This window comes from Canis lupus, chromosome 10, assembly GCF_003254725.2.
Source record: "Canis lupus dingo isolate Sandy chromosome 10, ASM325472v2, whole genome shotgun sequence".
Taxonomy (NCBI): domain Eukaryota; kingdom Metazoa; phylum Chordata; class Mammalia; order Carnivora; family Canidae; genus Canis; species Canis lupus.
Window position 1 is genome coordinate 49427301 of NC_064252.1, and position 19803 is coordinate 49447103.

At 48.1% G+C, this 19803-nt stretch overlaps 1 protein-coding gene across 1 annotated transcript in view; it reads left to right on the top strand.

Moving 5' to 3' along the window:
* EPAS1 (endothelial PAS domain protein 1) overlaps positions 1 to 19803 on the top strand; it is an 85655-nt gene that overhangs the window by 35298 nt on the left and 30554 nt on the right. The window contains exon 3 of the mRNA XM_049115864.1: positions 12966 to 13156. Within this exon, the coding sequence (XP_048971821.1) occupies positions 12966 to 13156 (191 nt within the window). The remainder of the gene's footprint in view (positions 1 to 12965; positions 13157 to 19803) is intronic.

Consider the following 19803-nt stretch of genomic DNA (forward strand, 5'->3'; position numbering starts at 1 on the left):
GAATTGTGCTTCTTGATCAGGGAGCAAAGGGAAACAGCTAGAAGATGGGGACTGAAGTCTTTGAAAATAAACAAAACACCACTGGAGCCAGAGAAGGCATGCACCCTTGGTGAAGTTTGTTTTTCGTCCCTTGGGTAGTGTTTAGGAGTTACTGTTCAGCGAGAATGCCAAGGCTCCAGCCCATGGTGGCCTGTGAGTTGCTGCCGTATTTAGAGCTACTAATAGAGGGGCTCGTTTCCCCTGGCATAACTGCGAAGAAAGACAGGTTCTCATACTTGCTGTCCAGTGTCACAGAAGCACAGCCAGCAGAAGAGGGATCCAGGTTGGGTTCTGCATTGCTCACCACTTGGCACCTCAGACACCTCAGTCAGTAGGGAAGGCAGTTATTTGATCATCTGACTTTATTTGCCTTTTGTTGTTGAAAACCCTCCTCTGTGCTTGGCCTCTGGATACATAGTGGTGTTTGTAGAATGAATGCACACCCCCCCCCCCCGACTTCTCCAGCTTTGTACCCTGCTCCAGCCTGTCTCCTGAGCCCCTGGCTACCATCCACTCCATTTCCCCAACAGTATCTTTGTCCTTGTCATCCCTCCTGCCCACCAATTGTCTGCCCTGTCGCACTGCCATACCTGCTCCTCCTTCATATCCTGCCTTTAGCACCCAGCTCTCCCTGTATTATTCAGCCTTGTAGACTTTCCCCTGGCACACTCAAAACACAGCAGCTGGCTGCCAGGCCAGCCCTTCAACACTTGACTCTGCACTTCTCTGCAAGCTCCCCGAGGCCAAGAGTAATCATTCCTAGGCCTCATGCAACTGCTCCCAGCCTGAGCACATGAAGAGGGGTTCATAAATACTTGCTGAATGAGTGGAGAGGAAAGGATGTTGCTGGGGAGAAGAACAACCTCATTTCCCAAATTGCTCAACATCATCGTTTGAGAGCATGATAGTAACTTGGGGAAGACTTTGGCATTTCCCGTGGCTTTTGATGACTTCTATACAAAGGAATGGAATGTAGCTTCCGCAGTGTGCATGGACATCTCCCTTCTCATTGTAGTATGACTATGTTGAGCAGAATTGGAAGAAAGCAAGCACTGGCACTTGGCCATGAATCAGATCCCACAGCTCTGGACCTGCAACCATATAACCATCTGAAAATCGGAGGAAGCCCAGGACAGAAAGGGTCTCTGAGATTTTCTTTGGGTTCCCCTCTCTCTCCTTTTCTTTTCCCTTTGCCTTTGCTTGCTTGCTTCTTTTTTTAAGTAGAGAAGAGAGAAGGGGTTATGGGATGAGGGTAGAAAGTGAGAGTTTCTATCACCCTCACTCCCCCCCCCCCCACCTTGCTGTTTTGAAATGCTTAAAATACCAGGACCAGGAGTCATGGCGTCAAATTGGGATTAGTAAGGCAGATCCTGGGGTTTTTCACTATTAGCATATGATCAAGCATCATTTCCAATTCAGAGACTAAATAAACATTCTTTGCTTTGAAATTAAAGTGTCTGAAATGAAGAGGAGAGAACTGGCTCTTAAAATCATATTATGTACAAGAAAAGAGTTCTCGGTGATGACTGTCTCCTCCAGTTATGGCTTTTTAAATGTTTTCACCCAATCCTTGTGACGACACTGCCCCCTCCTTCCTGAAGCTTACCCAGTGCTGGCCCCGGAGGCGGCCCTGCTCTGTGTTCTCATGACACAGGGATTATTTTTGGCATCGCACATATTTTCTCTAATGTTCTTACCCACCCCCTCCCCTTGGTTGCCTTTTGGGGAGCAGTTGTTTAGGTGACACCGTGTAAATCGGGGGTTAACTCGGTTCAGCCCAGTGAAGAGGGGGAGTGGGAGAGAGAGGACTGCTGCCTTGGCCTCCTCTGTGGGCCCCCAGCCCCTCTCCCCAGCTCATGAAAGAGCCTGCTTTGATGAGGCTCTGTGCTCCCCATTCATCCTCTCTCCCAGGATGAGCCGAGGGGATATCTAGAGGTGACGCTGGGGGCTGCACCTCGGGGATGGCATCTTAATGACTTGCCTTGGCGGGTGTTAGAAGAGCCCCATTCAGAGTGAGTTCACTCCCTGTGCAGTTGGCTCGCTCAGCTCCTGTCCATAGATGTTCTCTTGTTCACACTGCATGAGGAAATGGAGATTTCCAAGTGGGAAGCAGCCTTGCCGGTGCTTTAACTCTTCACTGAAGGGAAGAGGAGCTGCCGAGCACTAAGGAAAATCTAAGCAAGCTGAGCTGCAGCTCCTGGGAGACACAGGGCCCTGGGGCTGGGGACCCGAGGCCAGGGCTGCTGCGATCACTTTTGCTTTCTGCCCTGAGAGGGAAAGGAGATGTGTAAAGGGCACGCCTGAATTGTCCTAACAATGAATGACTTAGCTAATATTTACCCAGTTTGTCTGCCTTGGGCCAAGGTCCCGTGAAAGATGCTCGGAAGTAAGTGTTGTGTCTGTGCCCCCTCTCCCTGCAGAGGCATCAAGGTACTTCCAGTCCAGTCATAGCAGCAGGATGCTGGCTTAGAAAAGCCAGTGAGACAGAGAGGCCGCTAATGAGGGCCAGTGAGTAATGTGGGCAGGAAGCGCCTTGGAGAAGGGAGCGAGGGTGGCTGGGGAAGCGTCTGCGGGACGCAGGGCTTGGACTGGCTCTGAGGGAAGGAGTTTTAAGAAATAAAAGGGGATGAGGTGATGCAGGTAGGGAGGATGCAGAGGAAAACACAGACATCTGAGTGGGGCTAAGTGAAATATCCCATAAGGAAATATAAAAAGAGAAGAAGGTTCTTCCTAGCAAAAGAGAAGATCTGGCTGTTAGACTTTAGGTGGCTTTGGATAAGGATGGGATCAGGGAGCACTGACTCTATCAGCATTGACCTCTCCATCGTGTCCCTTGGGTGTGGTCACTGACCAGAGGAGTCAGCATCACCTGGGAGGTTATTGGAAATGCAGATTCTCAGGCCCCAGCCCACACCTGTTGAGTCAGAAACTGTAATAAGCTCCTGGGGTGATTGGTGTGCAAAGTCAAGTTTGAGAAGTGCTGGTCTGTGTAGCTCTAGTTCAGACCCCAAATTTCATTCAAAGAGTTGGAAACACACACACACACACACACACACACACACACACACACACACACACATCTTTGAGTATCTCTGTGCTGTGGCTCTTCCCAGATGGAAACCTTTTATTCCGAGTGAGAATTGGAGTAGAATTCTTATGAAAGATCTAGAACAGTGAGAGACTTTGAGGAATTCACAGAAGAGAAATTATTTAAATGGTTTTTATCCAATGTCTCCCATTTGTACCACTTTGTACTATTTATGCTTTAGAGGACACCAGAAGAACGGATGATGGGTCCTTTCCCCAGGGAACTGTGTGGTCTAGCTGGAGAGGCAAATGCTACAGAAGTAAAACAAGTAGAGAATAAATAACAGGGCTGGATCATGCAGTCTAGAATCTCTGAAGCAGGGTGTGCAGAAGTCTGCATAAGTGAGGCCTTCCTGGAGAGGACGAGGCTGTTGGAGGTCCTGAAAGATGGGTACTATTTAGCCAGGCCAGGTGGATGAAGGGCATGTGCTGCAGGTGGGACGTGGGATGTGGAAGATGAAGGGCTGGTCTTTAGAGGCTAGTGGGGACTGGGGTAAGCTGCTCCCAAGTCCATCTAGAGAAAGTGCATGCTTCATGCTGGCGAATCTGTTCTACATTGCGTCTCAGGCAATTTTTTCTTGGTCTTTCTGCTGTGCAATTTCTTTCTTAGCTGAACACAGTGGTGTAGGATCAGGATGGCTGCACATTCACAGTGGCTTGAGCCAAACCACAGATTGTGCTGTTGGAAGCCTGCGGGATCCAAGAGAAGAAGGCTGCTGATGGTTAGGAGCTTTAGAGAAAAACCCTTGAGTGTGGGGAAATAGCCTCAAACCCAGAGAAGTGGCACCAAGGAAAAGAGCATGGGAACTAGATGTATTGTGGTGATGGCTTTGCAGCATATGCAGGTAGAGAATCATCATGTTGTGTACCTGAAACAGATATAATTTATATGTCAATTAGACCTCAATAAAAATTTTTAATTAAAAAATTAGCCTAGTGAGAATGAAACACTTTACCTGTAAGTGTCTGCAGACTCTGCTAGCAAAGGAAGAACTTTTTTTTTTTTTTTTTAAGACAGATATCTCCAGGGAGAGAAAATCTATCCCACTGAGCCTGGTTTGTCCATTGAGGGGCTGACCTAGAGCAAAAGGGTGACCAGGATGTCCCCTTTACTGCTTCCCGAGTCAAGAATTCATCCAATTAAGTATCCTTAGAGGGCTTCACCCCCAATACAGCCAGTTCAGCTAAACTTTTTGAACCTACAAGAGGGATTGGCTTGTGGGCATTTCCCAGAAGGCTGCAATGCAATCAAAAGTATAGGACTTATGGTCAAATGACAGGTTTGAGCGCTGGGTCCATCACTGGGTGATACTGGGCATGTCACTTAACATCCTCAGGGGCTGTTTCCTTCTGTATAAAATACTTACTTTATAAGGATGAAATCAGAAGCAGGATGATGAGAGTCCTGTACAACGGCAAGTATCACAAGTGGCTCCTTCCTAGCCGTGAGTGATGGATGTCACTGCTAGCCGTAGTAGCAGGATGTCAGCTCGCTGAGGTTAATTAGTCTCTTGGCTGGAGTCTGCATGGTGTAGGGGTTTGGACAGTTGCAGGCGTCGGAGGCCAGAGAGAGCAGTGGAGGGCCAGGCAGGTGCCCTTGCAGCTGCTTGCTTTCCTTCCCTTTTCATGGGTGCAGATGCCACTGAGCCTCCTCTGTCCATGCAGTGGATGTGGTAAGATCAGCAGAGATGGAAAGACACTTTACTTTTACAATAGGGAAGAGATTCGGCTGACCAACAAGAGTGGCTGTCTTTGCAGAACTGGAATTTCCATTTCCAATACCCTTGGCCATCTCTCTTTGGATGTGTTAACCTGGATATGGCAAGATGGAAAGAGGAAGCCAGGAGAGCCTAAGTGACTGGGCAGGGAAAGTTGCTGAGACAGGGTGCACATCCTGCCTCCCTCTGCGGCTCTGCCCTCAGTAGCAGAGGGAGAGGGACTGGTCATCGGTCACAGTCCTGGAAATGCTGGTGGTGTTCAATCCCCAACTCTCGAAGAGGGAGTCACTGGGAGGCAGCTCTGGGGAGATGGCAGCAAGCAGCATGCGTGACCTCTTATATCATAAAAAATAAATTCGAAAAAAAAAATAAATTCGAGAGGGACACAGTCACCATAGTGTTGTTTATAACACCTAGAAATTAGAAACCGGAACTGAGTAATAGTATGGTATGTTGTGATAGGCCCACACAATATGATATTGCTGGCTGTTGTGAAAATTCTAAAGAAGTCTTTAAAAGGCGATAAAATATTAAGAAGCCATAAATCCAGTGAAATCTTGATTTGTTGTATTTATACCTTTCTGTACTTTTAAAGTTGCCTACACTAAATGTGTATTACCCTTATCTTCACCAAAGCATTTTTTAAAAAGGAAATGATTTAAGATAAGCAGAGTTATATAGGAGGGTAATGAATAACGAAGGTCTGTTTGCAACTGTGTGACATGTCTGGTGCTGGTTGGCAGTGGGCTCTCCATTCATGTGTCCTTGAAAAAGTCAGAGCTCAGGGCCTTTGTTCCAGGTCCATGCATTCCCATTGCCTTTCTGGACTTCAGTTTTCCTCATCTCTAAAATGGGGATGATGGTACCTGCCCTTTTCTATCCTGCTGGGGGAGGTTTACGGTTATCAGTTTATAAAGTGCTTTATAAACTGTAGTGATTGGCACAGGTGTAAAGTGGTATTCCTTCTAACACGTCAAATAAAGAAAAGCCTGCTAAGGCTTGGACTTGACGAAGCTAAGCGTGGCTACAGTTCACCACTGTTACTCCTATACATGCCTGGCTTTTCCCAGCTGGGCTGGGGACTGCACCTGTCCCCAGATTATATAAGGAGCTGGGTCATCTGGAGCCCCACAAGGGCTGTACCTATAGGGCTGCTTGGTAATTGGGTGTGCTGCTCTTCTCTGAGGCTGCCTGGAGCCCAGAAGGCCACTAGATAAGCATCTGCAGTGGGCCCCAAGCAGAATTGACCATTAGAGGGCCATGTTGGGTGGGCCGCAGACATTACTGTCAGCTCTGAATGCAGTCCAGGCCCTCTCTCCAGGGGCAGACTGTCAGCGTGGGTCAGGGGCTCAGCCTCAGTGGAGGGGAGGTTGGGAGGTCAAGGCACAAGACACCTTTGGGGATTCTTCCTTCAGGGAAGGGATGAGTGGAGACATGCGCTCCTGTGGTAGCTGCCGCAGCCCTCACCCTTTCGCTGTATCCCCTCTTTTGGGACTTTTGACATACTAGTCTGTTGTATGCCTTTTTTTAAAAAATGTTATTTATTTGACAGAGAAAGAGAGAGAGAGAAAGGGAGCACAAGTAGGGGGAGCAGCAGGCAGAGGTAAAGGGAGAAGCAGATTCTCAGTTGAGCAGGGAGCCTGACATGGGGCTCGATTCCAGGGCCCTGGGATCAGGACCTGAGCTGAAGGCAGGCGCTTGACCAGCTGAGCCACCGAGGTGCCCCATTTGTAGTATGGCTTATCTCCCAGTGGGGCTTGGTCTCCTTTGGAACAGAGCCCATGCCCCACACCAGAGGGGTGCATGTTAAGCAGATTGATGCTTTTATTCTCCTCATGTAGGTGTATCTGATCTGCCCAGTTCCTCCTGAATTTCTTCTATTTTGACTGGTTAACATCGATGCCTTTACTCCCCTCAATAATAAATTCATATCCCAGTCATTGCCTTTGGACAAATATCAGAATTCACCCAGAAAGTTGGCCACCAGAATATCACCTGCTTCTACGCATTTTTGCTGCTCCTTTAGAACTGCCAAAGACCATTCTTCGCTGGAGTACCTTCAACTGTGGCAAAGCCTTATCTCTGAGGGCACATTTCATTCTTTCAAACAACCAACATCCATCCACTGCCAAATCTGGTGACTAAAGGAGGTGGACAAACATGATAATATTGTTTGGGGTTGAAAATATATGTATTCTATGAAGTGTTATGACCAATTTTCTTGTGTGGCTCTGAAATTAATTCTGAAAGGCCTCTCAAAATACTTAGAGCAATGGTTTCAGAAATAGACCTGGGTTTCAGTCCTCTGAAGACAAGTGATCACAGGCATAGAAGCCTGTGGTTTAGGAAGCCCTTCAGGTGATTCTGCTGGAGTCCAAAGTTGAGAATCACTGCTCTGCAAAAACAGGACCAATACCACCACGTAGTTAACTAAGGATCAGATGAGATCGCCCATGAAATGCACCTCGTCCTGCTGCTCCAGAAATACCAGTTTCCTTTTTCCTTCCACCAAAAATGAGAAACAAACTTTTAATTTTAACCTGACTGCTTTGCAATGGTGGTTCCCAGCCCTGGGTGCACATGGGAATCAGAGGGCAAGCTTTAAAATCCCTGATGCCCTGGCTGCACCTCAGCCCTGTTAACTCAGACTCTGGAGGTAGACATAGGACCCAGGCATCAGTCTTTAAGGCTCCTCTGGTGACTCGAGTGAGCCGCCAAGGTTAAGAAGCACCCACGTTGGCTCTGCTCTGATTTCATCCAGGCAGCTATCAACCCATGGGTGTGGGAGCTTAGCTCTTCCTCCTGATTCCTGGGAGCCGAAGCTGGTGTGCTTCTCTCTTTGGGCAGCCTTTGTTCAGTGGCCACAAGGAAGAGCCTTAGGGAAGAGCCACGAGACCCCTAAGTGACATTTGACCTTCCACTCTTCCACTCGCAACCACCTGCAAACTGTCACCAGCTTAGGATTTCACCACCAACACACAGACTGATTTATTTTATTTATTTATTTATTTTTTCCACAGACTGATTTAGGTTGGCTTAATTAGCTTCAGTCTCCCTCCCTCCCTGCTGAAATCCATTCTGTCCTTAGACCATCTAACCATATAGGGTTAACAGGTATAGTGTTTTGGTACCCTGGTGGCCCACAGGCATTAGTCCTGCTCCTGTTGACGGTCGGGAGAGAATGGCTAGTTAAGGAACCAGACCATTGGTGCAGCTGGAGACATCCTGGGTGTGTGTGTGTGTTGGGGCGGGGGTGGGGGGGAGCATACCAGGCCATGTTCACCTGGAAGTCGGCAACCAGGATCAGGATCATCTTGACCAAGCGCTGATAATGGTTCGATTATTGACTTTGGCCAAGATTGGAGCAATGACCCAGAAGTTAAGGAGACATTTGTAAGATAACAAAGCTCTGGACACAGAGGTCTTTCCTGGCTGAGTTGTGGCATATACCCACTGGGGCTTGAGGTCAGTTTTGCTTTCTCTTCTGACTAGTTGCCTGGTCCTTAAGTGGTCGCTTTCCTTAGTTGGAATCAAATGTTCCAGTGTGTGAGTTTCCACCTTGGGGAGAAGTACAAACTTGCAGATATGAACATGTCAAAGAAGAGGACAGAAGTGTGTTCCCCACCAGCAGTGTGGAGAGGAACATTCCTGCAGGCTGGACCTGCAGCCTCCAGGGAGTCACCTGGAGCGCCCCCTCCACACCCCTGCCCCGCAGGGATGGAGGCTGCATCCCACTCAGGCCCTCTAGTGCTGACCCCTTTTTCCTCCCCCTACTCCATGTGAACTCGGATGGTGCCTCTTAACCCTACTGATGAGGTTCCAGGTCTTTTTCCAGGGTGAGTGGGTGCTCACTTAAGGACAGAGATTCTTTATGTCACTGTGTCCATTTCACGACTTACCCCGCCCCTTCTCTGTGTTCTGTGAGCATCCAATTTGTGGAAAAGTGTCTAACACAGTGTGTAGAAGGTATGCAATAAACAGCAGTTTCCTTGCTGCCAGTGGGAAAAATCTTTGATCTTGGACCCGAAAGAATTCAGTGTGAGACAATGTCTTTTATTAAGTCGAGTCGCCGAATCTCTCTCAATCTATTAAGAGGGAAATAATAGTTCCTATCCCTTGGGGTTGTTATGAGAAACAAATGAGATAGCATGGACAGCGGGGAGAAAGTGGATTCTGACCCTGAAGCATTGTAAGGGTGGTGTCCTGTCCTGTGTCCTTCTGGGATCAGCTGAAACCCTGCCTCCCTGAGTAGCTTGCCCTGACCTTGCTCAGACTGACTTGTTTCTTATCTTAACCGTGTACACTGTTTATTGCCCGAACTTATTTCTGTGGTTGATGGAGGCACTTTGGGTTGTTGGTTCCCTAGTAAGACCGGGTGCTCCCCACAAGTAACATGCATCCTAGCCGCTGTGCAGTTGCATGAGGTCCAGCCCGGAGTTCAGTACTTCTTTCTGGGTTCTGCGGGGGGACACAGCCAGGGCCACATTTATGTTGGGTGTTCCGTACACCAGATATTGTGTGGGACCACCCTGTGGTGGCAGGAGAGCCACCAAGAAAGGCAGGAGTAGGCACTTCATAGAGCAGTTTGGAGCAAGAAATAAATTTGAGTCTTTTCGGCTGATTTGGAAAACTTAAGATAAAGCACTGTTTTATGAGAACCCAGCAAATTCTAATGCGCCATATCTAGAATTGTCATTAAAAAAAAAAAAAATGCTGGTCTGTTGCAGGTAATTCTAGAACCTACCGAGGGAGAGAAAATAAAGTACAGGTATTTTAGGCAATGAAGCCTCATTGACATAAGAAGGTTCAGCAACCCCACACAAAGACGTCAAGATCAGCCTGGCCCCCAGTTACACCTCCAGCCCTGGGACAGCTTTGATTTGGTGATGAAGAACGGCTGTTATGGCCAATCTCTGAAATCCACGGGCACTCACATTTGCCCTAAGTCAAGATAGTTTTCATCTGTGAAGAGCTTCCTAGTACTTCCAACCCTTGTCCACTCATCTCTTTTGATCCTGACAAATAAGACATGAGATCTCTCCCATTTTACAGACAAGGATATCAGGGCACCAAAAATGTATTTTCTCGCCCAGATCAGATGGCTAGATAGTAGTCTTGTGGCCAGTGTATTAGAAACACCAGCCCTCCTGACTTCCAGCCCTCTTTCCTATTTGCCAAGAAGCCCAACCCGTGGTAAATTGCATAAGGAAGTAGGCTGTGTATGCATCAATTAGGGAGGTCTTACCTTCACACTTGACGTTAATTATGCTTGTTCTTCAGTGTTGCTAATTAAATGAGAGCGGTGTTACACATTTTTGTTCTTCCAGGAGTCAACATTAGACAGATATCTCTGGGCTGTGTCAAGGTTAACTAGATAATCTAATTAAAGTTATGCTGGCCCCAGAGTGCAACTATAAAAACAAGGTAGCTGAAATGGAGCCCATGACTTTTAAAACAAGAGGCTGCATGAGATTCTCCCATCTTTTTCTAAATGTTAGGATGTTGTGGTTTCTTTATTTCTTGCTAACTAAGCAGTGGAAAGTACTGGCCTGGGAAGAGATGGGTTCTAGCCCTAGCTCTGCCACTGATTAGCTGGATTGCCCTAGGTATGTAACTTAGCCTGGTCGGGCCTCAGTTTCCAGATCTGTGGATTGGGGGCAAGAGCAATGCCTGCCTTGCCCGTCTCACATGCATGTTGTGAGAGATGGAATTAGACACGGAGCATCCACGTGCCTCAGAACTTCTAAGTATCTGCTCACCGACTTCATGCTCTCCAAGGGCTTAAGCAGGCAGGCATTCACTTTGTGACCTTGGGCAAGTTACACATCACGTCTGAGCCTCTGTTTCCATATGTAGAAACTGTGCCCTCAGTATCTACCATATTGTCATTAGGATTATAATGTCATATATGTAAGGTCCTTGGTGCAATGTCGAGGCCCAAAAGTAGGTGTGAATAAACATTTGTGTGGTCCAGGGAACATAGTAGGACCTCAAATGCCATTGCCAGACAGAACACTGACTGCAGACTGCCCCTCCACCCCACCGGCTCTTCCTCTCGGCCTTGTCGGTTCTTGCACTCTAAGGAAGGAGCAGTAACAAAGGGAAACTGTGGGCATGCAGAAGTGGGCATTAATGTCACAGCCTGTGCTGGGAATCCCTTCTGCCCAGGATTGCTTCTCTAGATGCCCTAACGACTGGTCACCTGCTGCTGATGCTTTTGTTGGGGAGCACGGGTTGGTGCTAGAGAGTGGAATCCAGCATCCTAAAGACACTGGTTCTCTGTTACCTGTTCTCACGACAGGCGTGAAGTATACAGTTTTAGTGTCCTGTCCCCTCCCACGCTCCTTCCCTGTGCCAGGATGTCTACAAGCCTTGAACAGCTGCTTTTGCTCCACAGTCAGAGGTCAAAATTAAAATGCAAATGGGAGGGACTCCTATACAAACCACTGTTAAAGCTCTGGTGCAGGAGCAAGCTGGTCTTAAGGGCTGGCTCTGAGAGAGTGCAGATGGTGGGCTACGGGGCGAGGGCTTGGAGAATGGATGTGAGACGAGCTGAGGAAGCAGGAGTTCGGGAAAGGAAAGAGCAAAGGGAGAGGGGACAGGAAAACACGGTTTCACCCATTTCACAACCTTTCTGAAGGTTTTCCCTGCCCATCAACAGCCGCTCGACATTCTTCCCACAATCTGAGTATATGATGTGTAACCCATGGGGAGCTGGGTGCTCTGTTTTTAAAAAATGAAGCATATTGTAAAGTGAGCAGTGCCTCTGCCCCAAATCTTGAGTTTGAGAGGCGTGGCAACATTTTGTGAATCCCAATATATTGATCTTCTGGCCAGATAATAGGCTATAAAACCAAACAGAAGGACAAACAGTAGCTGGCTTTGGAAATCTCAGGAGGGAGGACGGAGGGAGTGGGCTGGAGCTGGTTAGAGGAGGCCTTGAGAATCATGAACTGCATTGGACTGTTTATTGAAAAATAAAAACTTTTAAAAAAAACTTCTTTATTAAACAAGCAATACAAGTTATTTATAGAAACATAAGGAAATTCAGACAAGTACTAAAAATATAATAATAATCCCCCCTAACCTTACTGATGGATAAAAGCCTGGATTCTGGGACCCACCTGCCTGGCACGAAGCCACTTCCCCACTCACCTGCCCAAGGGCTACAGGTGAATTACCTCACCTCTGTGCATCTGTTTCCTCATCTAAATTAGAGATAACAATGCTACTACTTCCAATAGCAGTTGTGAGAATTCAAGAAGCTGATGTAGTGCTTAAAACAGCTCCTGGAATACAGTATGCTCTGTATTTGTGATAACTCTAAGAATAATAGTTATTTTTCTTTTACTCTATTTCTAGACTTTTCCCTATGTAATCTATAAGAAGTATTATATACTTTCTATATTTCTATGAAGATAGGTTGTATATTATACTCTGTTGTAATATTTTTACTCTCATTTTTTTCATGGACAGATTTGTTATTAATATTAGCTAACATTGATTGCTTGCAATTGGGATAAACCTGTGATGAAGACTTTACATAAATCATCATATCCAATCCTCACAACAGTTCTGTGGGATAAGTACTGTTATTATCATCATACAGATGAGAAAACGGAGTCTGAGCAGTTTAAATAGTTGAAGTGTACAGAGCAAGCGCTGGCAAGTGGAGAAGTTAGAATTTCAATCCAGGCAGGCTGGGTTTTGAACTTGCCTCTGTTAGGACTTAATATAGGCTTTGTAAGAAGATTTAGGATTTCTTTAAGATTTCCTGCAAGAGACAGGCCATCCCTGGGTACTCACCCCGATCCTCAGATAACCCAGGACCAAGTCACAGGCGTTGCCAGTTGATTAATTGTGCTCTAAGCCCCCACATACAAAATCCTGGTCTGGGCCACATAGGTAGGAGAGAGGTAGACAGAAGCACAAACACACGCGAACACAGGGCTGGCAACATATAGCAGAGGCTGTGTGTGCTCAGACGATGGGTGTGAGCCGCATCAGCTCAGTGGGAGGGTCTGGCCGCACCAGAGTTTGGGGCCCTGGGCTGTGTTGACCAGGGGCATGAGAGGGATGACAGTGACATTTCAGGAACTAACCCCTGCTCTCTGAATTTAGGAGTAGCTCGGAGAGGAGGAAGGAGAAGTCCCGGGACGCTGCCAGGTGCCGGCGGAGCAAAGAGACAGAGGTCTTCTACGAGCTGGCCCATGAGCTGCCCCTGCCTCACAGTGTGAGCTCCCACCTGGACAAAGCCTCCATCATGCGGCTGGCCATCAGCTTCCTGCGCACACACAAGCTCCTGTCCTCAGGTGAGGCTGGCAGTTTCCCCAAGCTGGTGCTGAGGACAGCCCGACCAGCGTGTGTGTAGACACACGGGAGGCTCTGCGGTGCGGGCATTGGAGGGCCCCTGGGAAGGCCTCCCCCGCAGAACTCCCACCCTTCAGAACCTCTGCCCATACGAATGCCACTGCCGGTGCTTCATTCCTTTGACTTGAACACCTCCCTTCCAGCAGTTTCCTTTCCAATGAATACAGCCATGGGGCAAAGAGCAGGGATGGGACCAAGGAAGTACATGGGGACCCAGAAGCTAGGATGAGCAGAAAGGGCCGAGGGAGCAGGAGCCCCTTTTGTCAGCTCCCCCTTGCCTGGCCTGCCGGCTGCCACAGCCACACTCCTCTCTAGAGCGGACCTTTAGGAAGCACTCTCATGCTCACCTTCCATCTACCTTCTCCAGAAGGGCAACAGAGTGCTCGTGAGCATTTTTCCGTCTTACTAGCCAGCCTGCCAGACAAATCACGTGGTGTGTCTGCTCTTGGTTTCCTGCAAAAGGGGCTTAAGAATACTTTGTGCTCAGGCCATCTGTGAGAACGAGAGGAGGTGAAGTCTGTACTGCACCTGACCCGGCCACACTCATTCACACTGCGGAGCCCTTGGTGGCTAACAGCCTCCCCACAGGACCAGCCAAGTCTCACCCTCCCTGGTATCACTGTAGGCCTCAAGTTCACAAAACTTTTTTTTTCCCTCAAAGTTCACAATCTTCAAAACACCATTTCCTGTTAGTCCTGACCAGAAAGAGGCAGCCTGGGAAGGTCTCCAGTTTCAGATCCTATGTGACAGTCCCGTCTGGCCTGTCAGTTTCATAAGGAAACTGGGCGGCAGGTAGTACCCCCACCCCATGTGGCTGAGGTGCTGCAGGTGGCAGTGTCCCCTCCAGGGAGCACGAGGCAGGCAGGCAGGCAGGCAGGGGAAAGTTCCTTTGTGGTGAGTTTTCAGCTTTCGTGAGTGAGCCTGGTGCCTTGGAGCTGGTTGACTGGGCCATCCTGTTAGGACGTGGCTATTCTGGGAAAGAAACCCAGAGCAGAGGGAATCCAGTGCGAGGCGGAGAGGCCGGACCAGCATGTGCTATTCTGGGCCCCAGAGCACAGGAAGGATATGGGGAAAGGAAGACTTTCAGAAAATAGGATGACAGCTCAGTGGGTCCAAGGGTCGGAGGGCTAACCCTGTACCACAAATCTAAAGAGTCTCAGAAAAGAGCAGTCAGAGGGGAGAACCAAGGGTAAAGGCATGCTCTATAAATACTTTCAAAGAAACAATGCCAGGGAATGGCAGATTGATCATAGATGCTACTGAAAAGAGGGAACAGTGGCCTGGAGACACCATCAGAGGGCACATGTGTACCTGTCTTTAAAGAGGCTTCTCTTTCTGGACAGGTGAGGGCAGTGTCTGGTAGTGCTGGAATCACCTTGCATTACAAAGAGTCTGCAGTGGAGGATTTCTGGACTAGACAGGGACCCTCTTCCCACACTTGGAAGCATCTCCTCAACTTCCCTGTTATACTTAAAATTCTACTCTAAGACATGAATGCCTTTGGGTAAATCATTGCTTCCTTCCACCACAAGCCCCGTTCCTCCACCAACAGAGATCCCAAAAGGACTAATATATGCATCCCAGGACACCTCCCTGATGGAATTTGGACTTGTAGAACATTGTAGAACGATGAGAAGTGAGGTACAAAAATGTTAAGGTTGCTGCAAGTCACACACTTAGTACATGATGAATCTGCACGTGGAATGAAAGTTCTTTTGAATCTGTGCTTATGAGAAAGATGGACATGGGAGGGTAGGAGCATTCTGCAACCTGGTCAGGCAAAGATGTTGACAAAGGCCAAGTGTGGGGGGAAGAGGTGGGTCCTTCCTTGGCAAGAGAACCAAAGTTGGAAAGAGGCACCTAGGGGCTAGCCCTGAGCAGTGGGGGTGCAGAGATGGTCTTCACACATTCAGTGAGTTGTTTCTATACTTTCCTTGGTGCACGGTGTTGATTTCCATGCTCTCCCATACATAATCATCCTTCTCAGTGGGTCAGAGGTTGGCTTGGAGAGGGCCGTGAATCAGAGGCTGAGTCCCCCCGCCCCAAGCATGTCTGCCTGCTTGTGTGTGGTCAGGAGCTCCCCCACCCCCCACCCCCGTGTGCCAGCCACACCCAGGAAAATAGGACCACAGTGAGACAGCACACATCCCTGCTCAGGAGCTGTTGCAAGGTATAGACGCCAAATGCCTGCCCTCTGGCTCAGCTTGGCCTCAGACTGAGCACACAGCCTTAGTGTGTCAGCTCTGGTCCTCTGTCCTGAGGAAAGAGATGACGGGAAAGGCTAAGAAGTGTCTCCATTTGGCCATCTGGTCCTGGTGTCCTCGATGGAGTCATTCTCATAAAACACACATTATCGAGGGGAGGAGGTGGATGGCTTTTCAATGCCCCCTTTCTCTGCCTTCTCTTCTAGGCTCCTCCTGCACGTTCTTGTTGAAATCATCTTCAGGAATTGCATATGAGGCAGGGTCTCTTTTTTTATTTATTTATTTTTACCTTAAATCACATTTTGCTTTTTCAAAACATGCACTATGGTGAAAAGGAGTACAGGACTTGTGGGCAGATAGACCCACACTGGAACCTCAGTTGGATGGCCTTCTTTGCAAGTTTGTGAGAATCTCTTCCCTACCCCTGAGCTTTACTTTCTCGTTCGCACAAGGGGGGGATACCAGTACTTCCCTTGCAGTGCTATTTGACAATCGAGATAAGTGGCTAGAAAAGCCCTTATCGTCTTGCCTGCCACATCTGAGGCTCTCCGTAAGGTAGCGTTTAGAAATAAAAATTCTGATGAATAAGCAAATTGATTTATCCTAAGTATAGGCTTCTGGAGAAATGATGTCAACAGGAACCCAGTGGAAACCTGCATGTCCTCTTACCCACCTTGCAGTGGTGCATATCAAAATGCAGAGTAGCCAAGTTTTCTCAAGTCAAAACAAACCACAGATTCATCACTGAAGCATTTCTAACAAAGGTGAGCACCAATGTTGGCTCACTTTAAAATAGGAAATAGCTGGTTGCATACCTCAGAGTTCAAAAGGCTAAAAAAGACCAGGTTTTGCTTTAGAAAAGTTTCTTCTTTACTTAGTAACACGCTTCTCTTTGATTTTCACAGTAGGCTGTTCTGTGTGGGAATGTTGGAGAGGAAATCTCAGCGCTGAGAAATTCAGGCTGGGAGTCGGGGCGGCCGATTGAGATTCGTATCACAGGAAGCAAACTGAAACAATAGCTTTATGATATTAGCTTCCACGCTGGGCCGAGAACAGAACACACTGACGGGAACATCAGTGGAAATACCGCTTGATTGTCTTAAATCCTCTTTCAAGATGAGCCCCACAAACCATGACCAAATGAGGGTCACTTCTGCATCCAGAGGGCATTACAGAGCAGCAAATATGCAAAATCAGCTTTTCACTATTAAACTGAGTTTTGGCTTCCCCACACTCCGATGTGGTGAAATCAAATTGATTTTACACGATTGCTAGAGGTCCCCGTGTAGCAAGGTTTCGAAAGAGAAATGTCAGCTTTATTATTAATTCATTGGCATGGATGAATCGATTCATTCATGCCTTGCCCCACTCACCTTCCAAATCAAGGCCTTTTTCGGCCCTGTTTAGAGAGGAGCTGAGAAGCGGATTCATGCCAGGATGTTAACGGCTGAAAGCAGCTAATGTGCAATCTCTTCTAGAGATACTGACCTTGTTCAGATCACTCCCTAACTGGAACCAAAAAAGTCTGGTCAGACAGCAGGTGTTTGCTGATCCCAGCCCTGTGCTACATCTTATAAGGCATATACAAAGAGATGAGATAAGATAAGATAATAAGTTCCATAAAGAGCAAAGGAATGAATCTCTAATGGTGGACTTTGGGAGGCCAGCAAGACCTGGTAAAACACAGTGCCTTCTGCCGAAGATGTGAGCCTACTACCAGGCAATGGTCATGGGGTGGCCTACGGGCCTGGGGAGGCTGGAGTGGGGAATCAATTTTAAAACGAAAGCCTGAGTGAAGTAAGTCAGTCAGAGAAGGACAAACATTATATGTTCTCATTCATTTGGGGAATATAAATAATAGTGAAAGGGAAAATAAGGGAAGGGAGAAGAAATGTGTGGGAAATATCAGAAAGGGAGACAGAACATAAAGACTGCTAACTCTGGGAAACGAACTAGGGGTGGTAGAAGGGGAGGAGGGCGGGGGGTGGGAGTGAATGGGTGACGGGCACTGGGTGTTATTCTGTATGTTAGTAAATTGAACACCAATAAAAAAATAAATTAAAAAAAAAATAAAAAATAAAAAAAATAAAACGAAAGCCTCTGTGATGATAACTAAGTGGTGCCTGAAGCAGGGAGAGCTCAGCAGCATGGTTTAAGAATCTTCAGAGCAGTCCTGGAACTTGTCAGAGTGGGAAACAAAGAGGGAAGATGACCCTGGTGGAATAAAGACGCGTCCTGACCAGCAGTGCCTTCCAAGAGTCTGGTCTCAGGGACCTCATCAGGAGCTTCTGCCCCTGCCACCCTGCCCGCTTACCCCAGATGCCCAGCTCCTGCTGCCCAAGGGGTCCCGCCCCACATGGGTGGTGCCGCCTGAAGGAAATGAGCGGTGCTCCGGAAAAAGTGCTCCGAAACCTCAGCCCGCGCATATCCTGGCTGTGGGGAGTCGTCATCAAAGCCTGTTTACTGGGGCTATTTTTAGCATTAAAGAATCTTGTTGTGCTCCCCAGGCTGAGCATGCTTGGTCTTAGCGCCTCGGATTCTGACAGCCTGTGCCGTTCCTGGGGGTCAGACCCCGAAGGGTCCTGGGAAGCAAGTAACTGAGACCTAGAGCCCCGGGCGATTTGGAGACCCCTTTGGGGGCTGCTTGAGCACCTACGGTCGGTTTGTTTTTATTTAGCACCAAGGGTTTCTTCTGGATTGTTGCGTGACCTGATGGTGGTCTATCTTTGTCTTTCCCACCAGTCTGTAGATTCCTTGAGCGAAAAGATTGCTCTCACACCTTTCAGTATCCCTGATTCTCCCTAGGACAGGACTGAACACATAGGGACACTTGTTGACAGATGACCTGACTGATTTCTGGCCTTGTACCCAGCACAGGGCAGACACATAGTAGGGGTATAATGACGACATAGGGAAGAGGTGAATTTTCTACATACCTGACATGGAGTCAGAGATTAATGATGCCAAAGGGAAGACTGACGCTCCCATGAAAGAACAGTAGAACAAAAGCATTCTTCTGCAGAGGGTGAGGGGCATGCGCCCCTGGCCCCTGGGGTAAAGGTCTGCCTCTGGCCCTGCAGTTTTCACGTCAGCCCCAAGCTGAAACTCTTTCAGAATCCCCCAAGAGGAAAAGCAGGTGCGGCAGGAGCACGTATTTCCATAAGGGAAAGAGGCCAGGTTGTCCCAGGGGCCCCTCAAGGCCAGCCCGCTGGCTTTCTGGTCCTCCAGCCATTGTGACTTCAATTCTAAGATGTTCTGTTCCCATTTGTGGGTCCCTGAGCACCCCTCTGCCTTCCTTGCAGAAGCTGGCTGGCCAGCTGCTAAAGCCAATTCGCCACCTCCTGAAAGCAGCGAGTGTACTGGGCACGGATGGAAACCAGTTTGGCTGGCTTGGAAACTGTTAAAAACAGGAAATTTTAAGCAGAACTATTTCCTCTGGGCCTAGTTAACACAAATAGGGTTGTCTTGGGATTACACCAGATTTTTATGTCAGTGTTGCCACTGAGATCAAAGAAATTGAAGAGAGAGAGAAAAAAATCTTCTCAATAGGCCAGAAATCACAGGACTGGCCTTTGCTGTCCAGAGGTGGTCACCTACCTGGTGTGATTTAATGGTGCTGGAAACCTCTCCTCACCCCTCCCCAAAATAGGTCACCACCTGCCAAAACAGTTTGATTTTTCCCAGCATTAAGGGTCACTCATAGGGCCTTGAGTTCATAGCCATGCTTCTCAACCTGTGCTCCTAGGTTCTGGCAGCATCCACATCACCTGGAAACTTGTTAGAAGAGCAGATTCTCTGCCCTCTGAGATCTGCTGAATCAGGGCCTCTGGGGATAGGCCTATCCAAGGCTGGCTTCAGGAGTGTGTGACCTGTGCAGTCCCACAGGGCTCCATGCTCAGAGGGGCCCTGGACATGGTTACATCCTTCAACAAGAGGTCCCACATTTCCCCACTAGGGCCCATGAGTTACGTCTTAGCCCTGGGCCCCAAAATCCCTCCGTTTGCCAGCCCTGCCAGGGATGCTGATACATGCTCAACTGTGGAAGTTCTGAGTTACCCGTCTCTCCTAAAGCCCCTATTTAAATATGGCTGTTAGCTGGAGCAGCAACGTTGGCAGTGCCAACACCCATGCCTAGAACTTTGGCTCATTATCATCAGTTGAGCTGACTAGTTAGTTGGCAGAAACCCTAAGCAAAGATCAAGTGTGGGAATGTGTATAGTATAAGGCCATCCCCAGATGATGTCCCCTCCCAGAGGCTACCTAGGGTGTGAAGAGGAAAGAATTTTCCCTCGTTTGTTGCATCTAGCAAAACAGAAGGGAAGTCGCCAGGATATTACTCTCTGTAGCCCAACTCTTAGCCCTAAAGGTGAGTCTGCCCCTGAATG